Genomic DNA, 16,663 nt, shown 5'->3' with positions numbered 1-16,663 from the left:
TAAATCTGTTAGTCTGATTCTAAAATGTTCAAACATGTATAGCACATTTACACAAGGAATGCAAGCAAAGTATTCCTTTTCAAATATAATACTCTCCGAATCTCAGCTAAGATAATACAGCTTAATCAAACTATTATGTTTGAAGGCTTAACTTTAATCAGTCAAACTGATTTGCTCAGGAATAAATGAAATACTTTAGTGAACCAAAAAATGTACAACTAGATGTTACCTGACTTAATATCTGTGTTTAACTCCCAGTCATTTGGGGAACGCCCAAATCAGTCAGATGTTCTCCTGCGGTATACTGAACCTGGACCACCCTGCCAGCTGACAGCTAGGGATGGGAGTTAATGCAGCGGGAGCAGACATCTCCGAAAACGTCAAAGCAATATTGCAATTATGTGATGTACTGATGAACCGAGCAGAAATTTGAGACTTCTAACATCTACATTCTCGCCTACAAACATTGTAAAAATCATGTTGCATCATGGTTGCTAAGCAACATAACGTCGAGGTGGAGGCTAGGCAGCTAGACGAGGCCATTTCTCAAGCCTTTGAAAGAATAAGCTTGAAAGGGTGCAGACACTGTAGTTTGGAAAATGTAAATTTTCAGAAAAATACTGGCAGCTACAGACGCCAGTATTCTACTGTAAATGCACAATAGCTGTACCGTAATTTGTTCTGACAGAAGATTACCGTTAAAGCAAGAACAATATAGATACTGTGAAAAAACGGTAAACTACTGGCAGCTACAGACGCCAGTAGTTTACCGTTCTTTACAGGATTATTTCTTAGAGTGTAGATTTAAAGTAATTTATTCCAATTCAGCCTAATGGGAAGATAGAGTAATTTATCACACAAAAACGTTGATGTAGAGAGAAACAATGACATCAGCTTTCTGCTCCGTAGTACACTAAACATCAGCCAATAGTGGGTGCTTTGATCACTAACAGATACTGATATTAGGCAGGAGTTTGTTCACCCAACCAACTCCTTACATCCAGTGGGTGGCTCAGGTTGCTACAATCGATAATAGCCACACAGGCACACCCACTACAAACAACTTACGCACCCAGTACTACACTTTCATTCTATTGGCTAAGAGGTTGCCAGGCAACTGTGCCAAAAGGCGTTTTCAAAAGCGAGCAGAGTCTGAGCAGAGACTAAGTGTGAGGAGAGGTTTTGAGTTCAAGCGTTACAAATTTTGAGCAAAAAGACATGAAGTCCGGCTTTCAAAATGAAAATGTAAGCAAAAGTATTAACAGTTTTGAGAACAAAAGACATGAAATCCTGTTTCCAGACTAAAAATGTGTGCTCTCGGATTATGGCAGAAAAATTCCCCCAAAGATAATAATCGGGAAAAGATTAAAATGCACAGATCAGTTGTTAGTACAACTTGCTTTAAACGCTATTAGCAAGTTGTTTGCTTCTTCTGTTTCACTGTAGAGGCAGTGAAACATAAGCTACAGTATAAAAAGTAGTCTTTTAAAACACATTTATTGCTTATTAAACATGTTTATACTAGAATCGGATTGGTGAGCTCACAGACCAAATCAGGGCCACCATAATTATATATGTGGCTCCATAGACTCTAGAGCAGGGGTCCCCAAGCTACGGCCCGCGGGCCGGATCTGGCCTGCCACGTCATTTGGTCTGGCCCCCTGAACAATGCCGGATCTGGCCCGCCTCCTCATACCAAAGAGCATTCAGTGTTTTTTTTTTTCATATATTGTATTTTTGGGTTTATATGTGGATTTTTCTTCAACCACCAGGTGGCTTGAGCAGATGTGAAACTAACTTTCCCTCAATGGAATATATACTAGTCAGTCCCAGTCACCGTTTCACTCACGGTTTTATCCATTTGCATTCTGGGTAAAAATCTATCTAAAAGCGCGAATGTGTCATCGCCCCCCTCCCCCCCACCTCGACAGTTTCAAAGATAGAACAGCCCTCCCCCTCCCCCCCCCTCGCCCCGTCGACAAGAATTTTCTAAGGTTTCTTTCTCCAAAAACTAAGACCGGCCCCCGACCAGAGAAAGGAACAGCTATGTGGCCCTTGCAGGAAAAAGTTTGGGGACCCCTGCTCTAGAGTGACACATAAAACATTAATATCACATCTGTGTGCTTAAATATTATTTTATTCATCAAAATAAATACATTTAATTTATATTGCACCTAATTATTTCAATATGAAAATATTGCAGCATAAATACACATCAGTAGGATTTCTTCATTAATTAATGAAGGATTTCTTCATTATTTAATTGAATGCAGAAATAGCTATTTATTATTCTTTATTTTCACAATTAATATTATCAATATGTCTATATTTGATCTTGATGTAGCCCAAAGTGAAAATATGTATAACTCCACTGCTTTAGAAAATTACGACAATGTATGATATAAATGAAGAGCAAAAAGAGAAAGATATTTGTGGGATGTCTCTTTTTGCATTTTTGGATTACATAACTTAATTATTGTTTGTGTGAACTGCTCCAACCATTCAAATGCTGACGTGCCTACAAGGGTGTGTAAAGGTGTGTTTAGGTGTGAGAGAACAGAAGCAAAATAATAAAGCAACTTTTTAATGTGAATACGGCCAGCCAGCAAGATCACCTTTACTGAATACAAACTTTAGTACTACTGCTGCTTTTTAGAAGTTGGGGAAGGAAATTAATCTACAGGATCAACCAGATGAATCTAATCTTTTTACTGAGTCTCATCTGGGAACTCTATAGCACAGGTAACACTGTTAGGTATCACCTCTTCAACAAATGAGTTTTCAGCAGTTTTCTTACGTAATGTAAATTGCTGTTGAGATGTTGAAGATTATTTGTGAGAATATTTAACGGTTAAAATTTTGAAGATTGATATGTAGATGTTAAGGCTTCTGCTCATTTTCTTGTGTGTTTGAGTTTGTAAGAGAAAAATTATCTATAGCATACAGAAATAGAGCTGTTTATTTTATTCTGTCTGCAGTGTTGTGGTACTCGAAGTTAGTCTTGGTCTTAAGACCGGTCTTAAGACCGTTTTCTGATGGTCTCGGTCTCGTCTCGGACTCGACCGCATTTGGTCTCGGTCTTGTCTCGGTCTCGGGCGCTGAGGACTCGGCATTTTATTTCAAGACCAGTCAAGACCGCAACTGTGAAAATATCACTAAACGTACAGCATTCTGTCCACTTTATTTGTTAACATCTTTGTTTTCAGTGGATGCAAAACGCACCGATTAAAATCCAAGCAACCACGTGTTTCTGTTACTCCCCCCTCCCCTCCTTTTACTTTCCCTCTCCCTCCCCTCCCCACCTTTCACTCGTGCGTGGCGCTCCAGGACACGCGCAGTGGTTTCCTCTAAGCGGCAGAAAATGTTTGTCTAATCGTCAGTAATATATCGCTGCATAAATAGTAAGAAATCCAATGGCCACAGCTAACTCAGCAGCGCTTCGCTTTCACAGACGGTGGAGACAACGTCTAACTTTTTTCGTCACTTAGAAAAGTAGCTCAAAGAAGGTAAGCTCCGTTAACGTGATGTTAGCAAAGCTAGCTGTATAGAGACACATAAGCATTGTGATGAAAAATGTTATCACTCACTGTGCTGAATTATTGTGCGGAGGTGTTGACTGACTTGTCGCATATATGGGACAACGCTATGTCCAAAAGTCTGCAATATAGCGAGGTGACATTCAGAAACAGTCGATTCTTCTCCACGGCTCTTTACTTATTAGATAGGACTGGAGTGTCACTGAGAGCCGTTGTTCTATCAGATAGCCATACGCTGTCAGGATAGCATACATGCATTAAGCATTAATAAATCCGACCGTCAGAGGAGTTGTCAGTTCACTATACGCAGCAAGTTATGACGAAAATAAGTCATTAAATTGTTGTCAATGATAACTATATAGATATACATGTGTTGTCATGGTTTCAAAGTGTATTTAAAGCAGGTCTGGCTGCTGCTGGAGTCAGCTACAACACACGCCCGTGTAAAACTCACTTAACCGCTAAGTCAGGATGCCATACAACTGTTAATAACAAAATGTATGACGATCTACGTCATGATTCTATGTTGTTGATTAAATGAAATCTTATGGTAATGACGTGTCTGACAGATATAGCCGGTGTTCTATCAGATTACCATACGCTGTCAGGATAGCATACATGCAGTGAGTACCATGCCAGCGCATGCGCATTAAGTCCGACCGTCAGTGGAGTTGTCAGTATATGCAACAAGTTATGACGAAAATAAGTCATTAAATTGTTTATAATATGACATAATATGATAACTAGATAGATATACATGCGTTGTCGTGGTTTCAAAGTGTATTTAAAGTAGGTCTGGCTGCAGCTGGATGCCATACAACTGTTAATAACTGTTAATAATGATCTACGTCATGATTCTATGTTGCTGATTAAATAAAATCATATGGTAATGACAGCGTATGCATATCTGAGCTAAGCGTACGACTATCTGACAACGTATGCTGATGTGACAGAACACCGTGAGTTCGTGTTAAGCGTATGACGATCTGACCTGACAGAACACCCGTTCTTTGTTCTTGTAATGCTCTGTGTACACTCCATAATTATTTTATTAATTATGTACCTTGATATTTAAATTAACAAATAACTAAAACACAAGAACGAAAGAGCACGCAGAGCATGCACATTGCTCTTTGATTGTTTTTGTTCAAAGTGGCAGCTGTAATGTCTGCCATGGTGTCAGACTACCTGGCTTCATGTACTGTGATAGAGAGTGAAAACAGTCACGATGAGCGCCTTCTGTTTGGTTACTTCTTGCTTGTTGCTCCTTGGTCAGTGTTCATAGTTGAGTGTTATTTACCATCAGCGCATTGCCTCAATTGCTATGTTTAATGGTGCCGACAGTGGTGGTTTCTTATATGAGCAATATGGGCAAATGTCCAGGGCGTTATGTTTTTAGGGATGGCACGAGACCATCACACTTTTTAGCACATAAATGGAATATTTAATATTGGTAAAATGTATTAAGTATTTAATATCTAGGTGTTTTATGGTAATATGGATCTTTCAGATTATTTTGAGAAGCAATTTCGATCATATTTTACATTTTATTGTGTCATGTAGCGCGGGCCGCTGGTCTTGGTCTTGACTCGGTCTCGACTCCCCTCGGTCTTGGTCTTGACTTGGTCTCGGACCCCAAAAGTCTTGGTCTTGTCTCGGTCTCAATACACTCTGGTCTTGGTCTTGTCTTGGTCTCGGGTTGGGTGGTCTTGAACACAACACTGTCTGTCTGCAAAGCTGCAGCCCTGACATGTTTGACCTGCACAGACCAGACATGTTCAAGCTCAATACCACTAACATGTGGCTCAGAGACGATGTGCATAACAGCTACCATCCTAGGTATTGTTCTGGTTATGTTTTCTTTTACTTTATGATGGAACACACTGCATCCATTGAGGTTGCTATATTTCCTAACACCACCAATCTTTTCCTTGACTCTACAGCTACTCAATCTGGAATTTCAGTAACACAGCTCTACAAAGCCTGTGCAGCGTCTTCTCTGTGTCCGGCTACAGGCACCTCGACTTTTTCAGTCAACTTGGGTTCCCAAAGTGCAATTGCATCTGCTCAGTGCTGCAACACAGACAACTGCAACTCACAGACTCTGCCTGGTAGGTTTCAACAAGAGTTAAAAAGAAAAAATCTGGCCATCCTACTTTCCTTTACGATTTCATTTTGTTCCTTTAATATTTAACCAGTTTCTTCCATTATCCTTTTTTATTTCAGCCCCCAGTCCTCAGCCTACTAAATCCCTTCAATGCCTTGTTTGTGACCCCACAACTTCTCAGTGCACCACTCCAATAATCTGTTCAGGAGATGAGATCAACTGCTTCTCAGCAATTTGTAAGTTTTCATATTTAATAGCTGGGACAAACTGAAGACAAATCCCAATTTTATATTAATACTACATCTTAGAAAAATACAACTATATTATATTTAAAACAAATAATGTAACTTTACACTGTTTTTTACATCGACAGTGAACAATGGAACAAACACAATTCCTGCACTGGGTTGTGCATCACCAAACACCTGTACAGCTGCTTCAGGTCTGGGAAGTTTGCCATTCATGCAGAGTGTTGGTTCAATCACCAGTGGACCAACCTGCTGTACAACTAGTTTGTGCAATGTTCCAAGTGCAACAACCACCACAACTGCACCAACTACTACAACCACTACCCCTGCACCAACTACTACAACCAGAACAACTGCTGCAGCAACAACTTCAACAATATCTCCAACCATCACATCCACAATAAGAGGTAACAAATTAAAAGTCTGAAAACTGTAAGGCATATTACAAAAGAAGAGTGCATTAATAAACTTTATAAATGATTTGTGTTTAAAATTTTAACTCAGAAATCAGATATTTTACCTTTCAACCATCTTGAAGCATCCTTGAAACATGTAAAACAGTAAGTTTTCACATCAGTATTTACTTCTGATTCCAGCTAGAACCCTGCGGTGTCTGACCTGCACAGATGCGACATGTTCAAGCACAGTTTCAGTGACATGCAGCTCAGAAACGATGTGTATAACAGCTTCTGTCTTAGGTGTCACTCTCTTCATGTTGACTTTTACTTTAGAACTAAATTCAGGTCAGGTGGTGTGAGGTCTGATTTGTTTTCTAACAAGAACCAAATGCTCTTTGACTTTGCAGCTTATTCATCTGGAGCAACACAACAACAAATCTACAAAGGCTGTGCAGCTTCCTCTCTGTGTCTAAGAACAGGCAGTCAGACTTTTTCAGTGAACCTGGGCTTCCAAAGTGGTGTAGCCTCTGCTGAGTGTTGCAATACCAACAACTGCAACTCACAGACTCTGACTTGTAAGTTTCATTACAGAAAAAAAATATTAAAAGGACATTCTGAAATCTTCTTTTCATTAAGGTATCATGACTACATTTTTGGGTTTGTTTTTGCTGTTTATTTTATTTATAAATTGTGTTTTAGTTCACTCTTTGATTTATTCTTATTTGTTGTCAATTTCTTGTTAGACCTTTCTCATTTTTATGTTTTTTTATTTCAGTCCCTCATAGTGTTTCTACTTATCTTGTTACTCTATATTTAGGTGTTCTTTTATGTCTGAATCTACATCTATGTTCTTTAGTGATTCTAGTTAAGTTATTTCTTTGTTTCGTCCCTCTAGTTATTCTAGCTCTGTGTTCCTTAGTTCTTATTATTTTTATATCATCCTTGTTTCTGTTTGGTTCTTTGTTTCCCTTTCATGTCTTTGTCTCTTTCTAGTTTATCATGTTTTCTTTAGTTTTAATGTTTTTTCAATATTAGAATTATTTCCATCTCCCTTGTGTTTCCTCCCACCTGAGTGAAGTTGCCCCCCCCCCACCTTCTTCAAATCAGACAAAATTGGTGTCAAGCATTTTTGCAGCAACATTTTTTGTTTGTGCTGCTATAATTTTAAATATATTAAGAAATGTTTTCAGAGGTTATGAAAGGTCAACCAGAAACCCCTCCCACTTCTTCAAATCAGGCAAAATTAGTGTCTAGCAACTCGAATACGTTTGTGCTGGCAGCAAAATTTTATGTTTGTGCTGCTTTGGCTTTGAAAATATTAATGAAAGTTTAAAGGTCAAAACATCAACCAGCCCCCCAACTTTACTAAACCAACATTACCTTTAAACTTTCATTAATATCTTCAAAGCCAAAGCAGCACAAACAAAAAAATTGTTGCACAAACCAGCACAACTGTAGCACTTCTCCAAAGTGCTACAATTAACACCAAGTTTTTCTGGTGTCAAACGTACCAGACCTTTCATGATCTCTGGAAACATTTCTTAATATCTTTAAAATAACAGTGGCGCAAACAAAAACTTTTGTCTGATTTGAAGGAGGTGGGGAAAGGGGGCAACTTCACTCAGTTTTCCTCCCTCACTCTTTTGTGCTTCCCTGTATATCTTCACAGCTTCTAATTCCACCATCTGCCCACCCCTCAGCCTGACTCCTGCTCCAAAAACTCACACCTACAACCAGTTACCTCATTTAGCCATTGTTTCCACTTTCTACTGTTGTGATGTGTTTTTCTGTGTAGTTATTTTGAGATTTTCTGCGTTTAGTCCTGTTTCCCTGTGAGTCTCTGTCCTGTCCTCCCTGTTGATTGATCCTAGCTGTGTCTAGTTTCCTGATTACCCTCCTAGTGTATTTAAGTCCACCTGTTGTCTTTGTCTTTGTTTTTTTTTTTTTTTATTTTGTTACCTGGCATTTTTGTGAAATCATCTACTGTATTTTACGTTGTATTTGCCTGCTGCATTTGAGACTGGTTTTAATTAACCATGACAAAAGCTATTGTTGTGTTTTGTCCCATCATGCTGTTATGGACAGTACCTGGTTCTGAGTATCTAAATGGCCTGAAGTGTGTTGCTTGTGACCCCAGCCCTTCTCAGTGCAACACTCCAACAGCATATTCAGGAGATGGGGGCAACTGCTTGCCAATAACTGGTGAGTTTCCAGCTTTAGTATTTCAACATTTCCTCTTTAACTTATGCTAAACATGTTCATTTTAATAAACTTTTTATACATTGTACCAAATATAATTTTAAATATTGGAAATGCAGTAATGTCTAAATGTAATTTACATTTGAATGCATCTGCTAAAAAAGACTAGAATCAAATAGGTTAAAATTCTAAAAATGTACACTTCAGCTTTTCAAATTCCAGAGATATTCAAGTTTTTCTCTAAAATTTCTGTTTTTGTTCAACAGCTCAATAGCAGAAGAGAAATTATAATGACAAAAAAAATCCTTTGACGTTAACAGTAGCAGGTGGAAAAAACGGCAGCTCTGGTGTTTGGCTGTAAACGCCTACTGCTGTGAACCTGGCTACTCAACCTTTCATGCTGAACTTTCCAGTGGAAACAACCTGCCATGACACTCATTTATGTCTCGATCTGCATGAGTTAACCCCAACACCAACCACCACAAACACAGTTCCAGCTTCAAAAGCAGCACCAACCACAAACTAAAGATGCAACTCCAGATTCAGCTACAATGGAAACACCAACTTGAGTTTTTTTTTTTTTTTTTTTTCTTTTTCGGGGGCAGTGTGGCCAGGGTGAACTCACACATATCCCAGATATCAGCCATGTGGAACTTGTGTTGAAATGTATCCAGTATAAATGTTTTTGACTTGGGCCTAGTTAAATCTTTAACTCTCTCTTTCTTCAAGTCAAGTTAGATGCAAAGCAGTACAGAATTTATTTTATGACTTGAACTAGGGACAACTATTGTTAATATGATGTTTCTGAGATGGTTTTATGTTGTAACATCTTGTCAGAGGTTAAACTATAAAGGTTTATTTAAATAACACCTTTCACTAATTAAAGGTGGAAGATCCAAATATGTTCTATGATGCTGCTGAGCACAGAAACGCTTTTAGTCTAAACTGTTGCTCAAAGTTTAGTGAACATGAAATGATCAAATTGGAGCTTTAGTTGCTTTATAGCGTGTGAATCTAATATCTTAAAGGGATCCAAGATTAATTAAACATGTTTGCCTAAATATGTTGTAATGTAATTAATTAAAAATTGCTGTTTGTGATATCCCAAAAGTCAATTTCTTCAAAAACATGTATAGCTCTTGTTGCTTTTTTCACTCATGGAGGTCACCATATTTTCACCTGTGGGTTGATGGGTGTGTTCTGTACTGGAATCTTCAGCATAGCCACAAGAAGACTAAGTGTACCTGAGTTGTTTATCAAATTGTGCTTGACTGGTGTAATTTTAGATAATGCCACACTGCATCACTGTTGACTGTAATAAAAAAAATAAAAAAAACAGTGAGGCGAGTCTGGATTGCTTCCCAAATGGAAAAAAAGAGTGCAGTGGGAGAGAACCGGAGCTGAACACAACTTTTGAAGGACCTACATTGTGCCATCAACATTTTTCTCCAGAAGACTTTAAGTCACGAGCAAAACTGACAGGCTCTAACAGGTGATTACTAACTTCACAAACAAAAAACAAATGCTGTGCTGACAGTTTTTAACCACAAAGTACCTAAACCTGATTGCCACTGGCTAGAGAGAGAAAAACACTGGGAGAAACATCAGAGAGTGCCAGTAGCACTACTGCTACCCCATTTACTTCTTAGATCGAGACTGGACCCTAAACAGCTGTAATCGGACCAGACAGAGTGGAAGAAACATCAGACAGACAACGGTGCAAACTCTTTTAAATGCTAATGGAGCTCTGCAGCTGTTGCCGAATCGAACACAGAGTTATAGAAGTACTTACCGGATCACAAAGTCCAACCAGAGATGTGTTATTCATTGTTTCCTTTATGAAGGTGGCAGCAGCAGCAAAACGCAACCTCCTTCAGCCAAGTCTGTCCTCTTCCTCTGTTTGGTTCTCCTCGTTTTCATTATGTCTAATGATTTCTACGTTCCCGTCAATTTTAATGGTTCAATTTAAAAAAGTTTAAAGATGTTAGTCATCGCTGTTTTGGCTGGATGGCACTAGTGCAGTCGGACCAAGTAGACCTAATTTACCCAGAACGCATTGCAGTGTGAACAACATGGCAATGTTCGTGTGACAATATTTTATATTTGGATAAACTAAACAGCGTAGAGTATTACTGTTTTGTTTTTACATCTAAAATAAATATTTCTCAAAGTCTATTTTTACAACTAATCATGGATTTCTTTAATATAACTGTTAAAGCTATATTTTCATTGAAATGTAAATATATTTTCAAATACTTGGTATATTTTGTAACGATGTGCGTTTCAAAAAAGTCCAAGGAACTGAAGCTCCAGCTAACCAGCTGTTACGTGTAAGTAGTGACCAAAACAGATGTACTACAGTTATCAGTTAATGTCTTTGATCAAGTCATGTTTTACATGAGTTTGGTAGGAGATAATCTATTTTCCAATCAATATAAAATATCAATCAAATTAATAAAAGCATTCTTGCTGAAGAATAGCATATTTATATCCAGGTTTATTATTTCACTAACCATCCTACAACCCCTGGCAAAAGGTAAGGAATCCCCAGTCTTGAATGAGCACTCATTCAGACATGCTGTAAAACAAACTCAGATCAAAAACATGATACAACAATAAGGTCATTCCAAAGTCCAACTTGTTGGCATTTAGGAACACTCAAAGAAATGAGAAAACATTGTGGAAGTCAATGAATGATACTTTTATTGACCAAGCACAGGGAAATAAATATGGAGTCACTCAATTCTGAGGGAAAAAGTTTGGAATCACTCAAATTGGAGGTAGAAAATAAGGACACACCCAGTCTATTTCCTTTCCCTAAATGGACACCTGCCCCAGATTAGATGTGCCCGTTAGTCTGCAGTTAAAAACACCTGCAGTCATGACACCTTGGAGGGCTGCTGGATGAAGTGGAGAGGCAAGAACCATGGCTCCAACAAGAGAAATGTCCTTTGAAACAAAAGAGAAGATTGTGAAACTTCTTGAAGAAGGTAGCCCTTCACACATGGTTGCTAAAGATATGGGCTGTTCACAGTCAGCTGTATCCAAGATATGGACCAAATACAAACAGCATGTATTGGCTTAAAGCCAAGCGTACTGGTAGACCAAGAAAGACATCAAAGCGTCAAAACAAACAACTTGAGGCCATGTGTCTTGAAAACCGAAAAATTACAACATATTAAGCATAAATGGGAGGAAGCTGGAGCCAATGTATGTGACTGAACCGTAAAACATCGCCTAAAGGATATGGGATTTCAATACAGGAAAGCTAAATGAAAACTAGCATTGACACCTAAACATAAAAGAACAAGACTGCAATAGGCTAAGGAGAGGCAATTATGGACTGTGGATGACTGGATGAAAGTTATCTTCAGTGATGAGTCAAGAATCTGCATTGGACAAGGTGATGATGCTGGAACTTTTGTTTGGTGCTGTTCCAGTGAGATTTATGAAGAGGCCTGCCTGAAGAAAACAACCAAATTTCCACAGTTCTTGATGATATGGGGCTGCATGTCAGCCAAAGGCACTGGGGAACAGACTAATACACAGAAAAACCTCAAAATAAATACACACACACACACAACACACCTAAATAAAAGACCATTGACTGTGATTAATTCTTCTATCAATGCATGTTTACATTGACATTTTGGACAGTTTTCTCATCCCTTCAATTGAACAGATGTTTGGAGATGATGAAATAATTTTCCAAGATGACAATGCATCGTGCCATAGGGCAAAAACAGTGAAGTCAATCCTTGGAGATGTCATGGCCTGCAAATAGTCCAGATCTCAACCCAATTGAAAATCTGCGGTTAAGATTGAAAAAGATGGTCCACAAGAAGGCTCTGACCTGCAAAGCTGATCTGGCAACTGCTATCAAAGAGAGTTGGCACCAAATTGATGCAGAATACTGTTTGCCACTCATCAAGTCCATGCCTCAGAGACTGAAAGCCGTTATAAAAGCCAAAGGTGGTGCAACTAAATACTAGTGACGTATGTTGAATGGTCTTTTATGTGTGTTGTGTGTGTTATTTATTTTGAGGTTTTTCTGTGTTTATTAGTCTGTTCCCCAGTGAGTCTCTGACTTCCCTGTTGATTGATCCCAGCTGTGTCTCGTTTCTTTGATTACCCTCCCAGTGTATTTAGTCCCACCTGTTGTCTTTGTCTCTTGTCGGATCCTTGTCGTGTGTACTAGCCAGTTTCCCTGTGCCGTCGTGTGTACATCTCTGTCTCCCTGTGCAACCTGTTTGTATTCTGTTCTTTTGGATTATTTCATCATTAAAACCATCATCATCACCTTCATCCCGAGTCTGCCTGTGTCTTCCCTCACCTCACCAAACCCTCAATCATGACAAGGTGTTTTTCATGATTCCACACTTTTTCCCTCAGAACTGAGTGACTCCATATTTATTTCCCTGTGCTTGGTCAATAAAAGTATCATTCACTGACTTCCACAATGTTTTCTTTTCATTTCTTTGAGTGTTCCTTGTTAAGGAAGAAATTCTAAATTGGTTAACTTTGGAAAAAAGTTTGGCTCTCTCTTCCTCTGGATCCCAGGTCCTCTCGGCGGGCCACGTGTAGCCACAAGGAAAACAACAATGCGTGTTGACGTCACAGAATTACAGAGTTTAATCCAATATAAACTTACACCAGAAACTGCAGAACAACGGAGACATACATTCATTTACCTCACAGACTTGGAAAAGAAGGAAAGAAAGCAAAGACGTCTTTGGAGAGTTGCAAGAGCAAATCTAATCTGTTACTTCTGTGTAAAAAGTTTTATAGTAAAAGGCGTATTCCTATCTTTAATTTATTCAAACAAGGCGTATCTTTGCTCATCCAACCAGGAGCTATCTCTGACCCTCTCTCAAGCCAGAAACCCCTGCCGTGTTTACGGCCTTTCACAGATGAGTGTGAAAAGCTACAACTTCTACTGTATTGTTTTCCCACACAGACAAAAGGCAGTTCAAACGATCCTAACAAACCATCTGCTGTAACTACAGGTAACATAAAGGTCAATAGGCCAGAATACATTACTAATTTCAAAACCACAATTAGGGCATTTGAATCAAGACATGTTAAGTTTTAAAACTAGCTTATTTTAAATTTATTTTCTCAACAGTTCCCTCTTTTAATCTCTTAATAGAGATTACACTCTAAAATTTAAAATATGCTATGCGATAGAATAAGCCTAAATTCAGAAACACCATATTATAGCTGATAAATTAAGCCCCTCTTTTTGCATGCAACCTTCTACATAACATTTGTTGTTAAAATGTTGGCATTTTCATTGCAAATAAAATCAGACAGCAAAATCATATAAAGGATTCAAATCCTAAAATAAATGTTCAAAATGATCTAGCCCATAGTCATGTCTTACCAAAAGATGATGCATAAATTTATCAATACTTAACAGAAACTTTACCACAAATCTTACTGTAATACTTAAAATGATATTTTAGAAAAGTCAATCGTAATCAAGTATTCCTGATACAAATAGGATGTTACACATATATTTGTCCAAAATTATCCCTGCTATAAATGAGCAAGTTAGATACAAAATACTGCATATAAAAGACTTACAAACTATCAACTTTTGTACAACAATTTTTTCTTTTTTATTTTTTTACATATCTTCATTTTGTGTCTCTGTGTTTCTTGATGCTCCTTGAAGTAAGATGAGTTCGTTGGCACATCGTAGATGAAAGATGAAAACTTGGTAATAGAAAAAACAAAGATGATCCTCTGGTCTCCAGCAGCTCATTTTCCTTATAGTTTTGAACTCAGGGTCATCAGCTCAGTAACCGATGCTCACCTATTTAGGGATTATTGTGCCCACAATTTGGTGAGTTTAGCAAAAAGGCTGTTCCCTTTTCCAATTTGATGACATCAAAAGTAGAGTAGAATGAAAGAAATCCTGATGAACATCTAGGTGTGAGGTCGTCCTCCGGTCAGGGCTGAGGATCCTCAGTCACCAGGTTGTGGTCCTTTGTTATCCAATGAGGTCATCAGCTGGTCAGCATACTGAAACAGAGTCTGTCGCCTATGTAGACCTCCTTAATGTATTTTAAAATAAAATAAGTAATTCCTTCCAATTTGAATTAATATTTCATTTACACTGATTTACTAATTAATAATCTAATTATTCTTTATTGTTTCAAGTCATATTGTTCTTGTTATCAAATCTTATTTTAATAGTTATTTTATTGTATTATCAGGAAGGAAGAGATTTTGTGGTAGCTTTTAGTTTTATTTATTTCTCTTTAAAACTTCATTTCTAATTATCATTTATTTCCTTATGTTAAGTCTCTTCCGGTAATTTTCCTTTTGTATTATAACTCAGTAAACTTCGAATTTTAAGAAGCTTCTCCTTTAGAGCTGTATTTTGACCTTCTTTTTATGTAAGGCATTCATGAGAAATAAATGTTTTCCCATTGTGTTGAACCCAAACCTTAACCATATTTTAGAAGCAGTTCCATAATTGTTAATTTGTAAATCTCCAATTTAGACCAATTTAATTTCAATCATCATATTTTCTATTTTAAAACCTTAAAGAATGATCAGCCTGTTTTACATGAGTAAAGTTAACCGTGTCACTAAATATCAAAAATGATTTACTTTATTCCAATCATAGTTTTAAATCCCAAAATTTCAACTATTTTTTACCTTTGATCCATTTATTCTTTTGAAAAGCTATTTATAAAATATTTAATTGGATAATTAATTACCTGTTTTATAGTGTTTATCAATTATCAATACCTTTTCAGTTTTGGGGAGAAATTTGATACAGCTAAGTTTATTAAATGATGTAAATATTTAGCTTAGACCTTCCTGGATGTCTTAGTTAAACAACTTATTTTCAATCATATGAATAGAGATTCAACAATCCAACAATCACCTTCCCAGTTTTAAGAAACACCGTTTTATGTAAATTATTTGATAGGTAATATTAAGTTTAGTGCATTCAATTTATAAATTTTAGTTATTCCATATCCAAATAGTTAGCTCATTTTTAATTAATGTTGATTTAACTTCAATAACCTCTTTTGCCAAGAAGTAAAGAGAGCTCCAAACTACAAATGTGCTTATTAGATCAATAATAAGCACATTTGTACATTTGTTTCTATAACAGAACAAATGTTCTGTCATAGAATACAATAAAAATCCCATACAACTCATTGAGATGAAACCTGCTGCCACTGCTAACCTTACCATCATATAACACAGTTGGATGTAATTCAAACATGGTGTCCCAGATGCTGTTACAATCTGCACACCTCAATCAAAGAATAATTTTATTTGATTTAAAATTATGCACTCAACACAGAACTTGGTGCCATTAACTCAGTATGCTCTATAGACACTCATCAATCCACTTTAACACCTTAACTTTAAATTTCATTTGAATCTAAATTTAGTTTTCACTGAATGGTAGCCACTGTACTATGTAAATAAAACTTAGATCATCTTCCTTAGTAGATGAAGCGTAACACACAATGCAATTCAGCTATGGTTAAGAAAAAATGTGTAATTCCAATAGTTAGTCCCCTTCCCATTCCTGTCAGGCTGGAAGGGAAAAACACATTAGCATTTTGCGAGACAGAGTGAATCATGGAGGAATTTAATGCATTTCCGAGAAATGCAGAGTCGTAACCGTTGGTTCACACGAACCCTCGAACTGCATTGTAAAACCTCTGACACCAGGAGATGGGGTGTCCTCAACACTTAGCATTACACTGCGGGGGTTCAGGACGTGAAGACAACAGGGCCCATCTGTGCTACAACTAAATTAAGGAGAGAAAAATGACATCACACACTAAAAAAAATTAAAAAGAACTTATTCACCACTACCAAGTTTTGTTGGCATCCATTTCGTCTCCAACCTGCAGACTGAAGGGAACCCCAGGAGTGGGCTTTGGTGCTCAGGTCACATGATCAGAGGTGAGAATCCAGGATCAAACATGAGAACACACAACAGGACCACTGCTGAGCGACTTGCCATGCCCCAATTCTTTATCTGCTGAATCAGAAGGTGTCCAGAGTAGCAGTCATTCCCGCAGTGCAGAAACATCTGGATACAGTCCCTCTTTGATGAACTTTGGTCAGCCTGTCGTAGTCGACAGAGCAGGACGTAGAAACACAGCAGATCAGTCATTCACTCAAACCCCCGTC

General features: G+C 37.7%; 1 protein-coding gene across 2 annotated transcripts; it reads left to right on the top strand.

The window, feature by feature from the left end:
* Positions 1-2,592: 2,592 nt before the first annotated feature.
* Positions 2,593-9,830, top strand: LOC106909544 (uncharacterized). 2 transcript variants are annotated; one of them, XM_088012357.1, is made up of 9 exons: positions 2,593-2,742; positions 5,274-5,375; positions 5,480-5,647; positions 5,763-5,879; positions 6,017-6,298; positions 6,488-6,589; positions 6,697-6,864; positions 8,375-8,491; positions 8,755-9,830. In XM_088012357.1, the coding sequence occupies exons 1-9, from the start codon at positions 2,694-2,696 to the stop codon at positions 8,760-8,762; spliced, it is 1,113 nt and encodes a 370-aa protein (XP_087868483.1). In that variant the 5' UTR covers positions 2,593-2,693; the 3' UTR covers positions 8,763-9,830. The 2 variants fall into 2 exon arrangements, with proteins under 2 accessions (XP_087868483.1, XP_014831417.2); XM_014975931.2 differs by lacking the exon at positions 6,488-6,589.
* Positions 9,831-16,663: the final 6,833 nt, after the last annotated feature.

The sequence above is a fragment of the Poecilia mexicana genome, unplaced genomic scaffold (genome assembly GCF_051168715.1).
Source record: "Poecilia mexicana isolate PSO_F unplaced genomic scaffold, ASM5116871v1 scaffold_14, whole genome shotgun sequence".
Lineage (NCBI taxonomy): Eukaryota > Metazoa > Chordata > Actinopteri > Cyprinodontiformes > Poeciliidae > Poecilia > Poecilia mexicana.
Note: the sequence above shows the minus strand (reverse complement) of the source record. Positions and strands in the feature narration are given on the sequence as shown.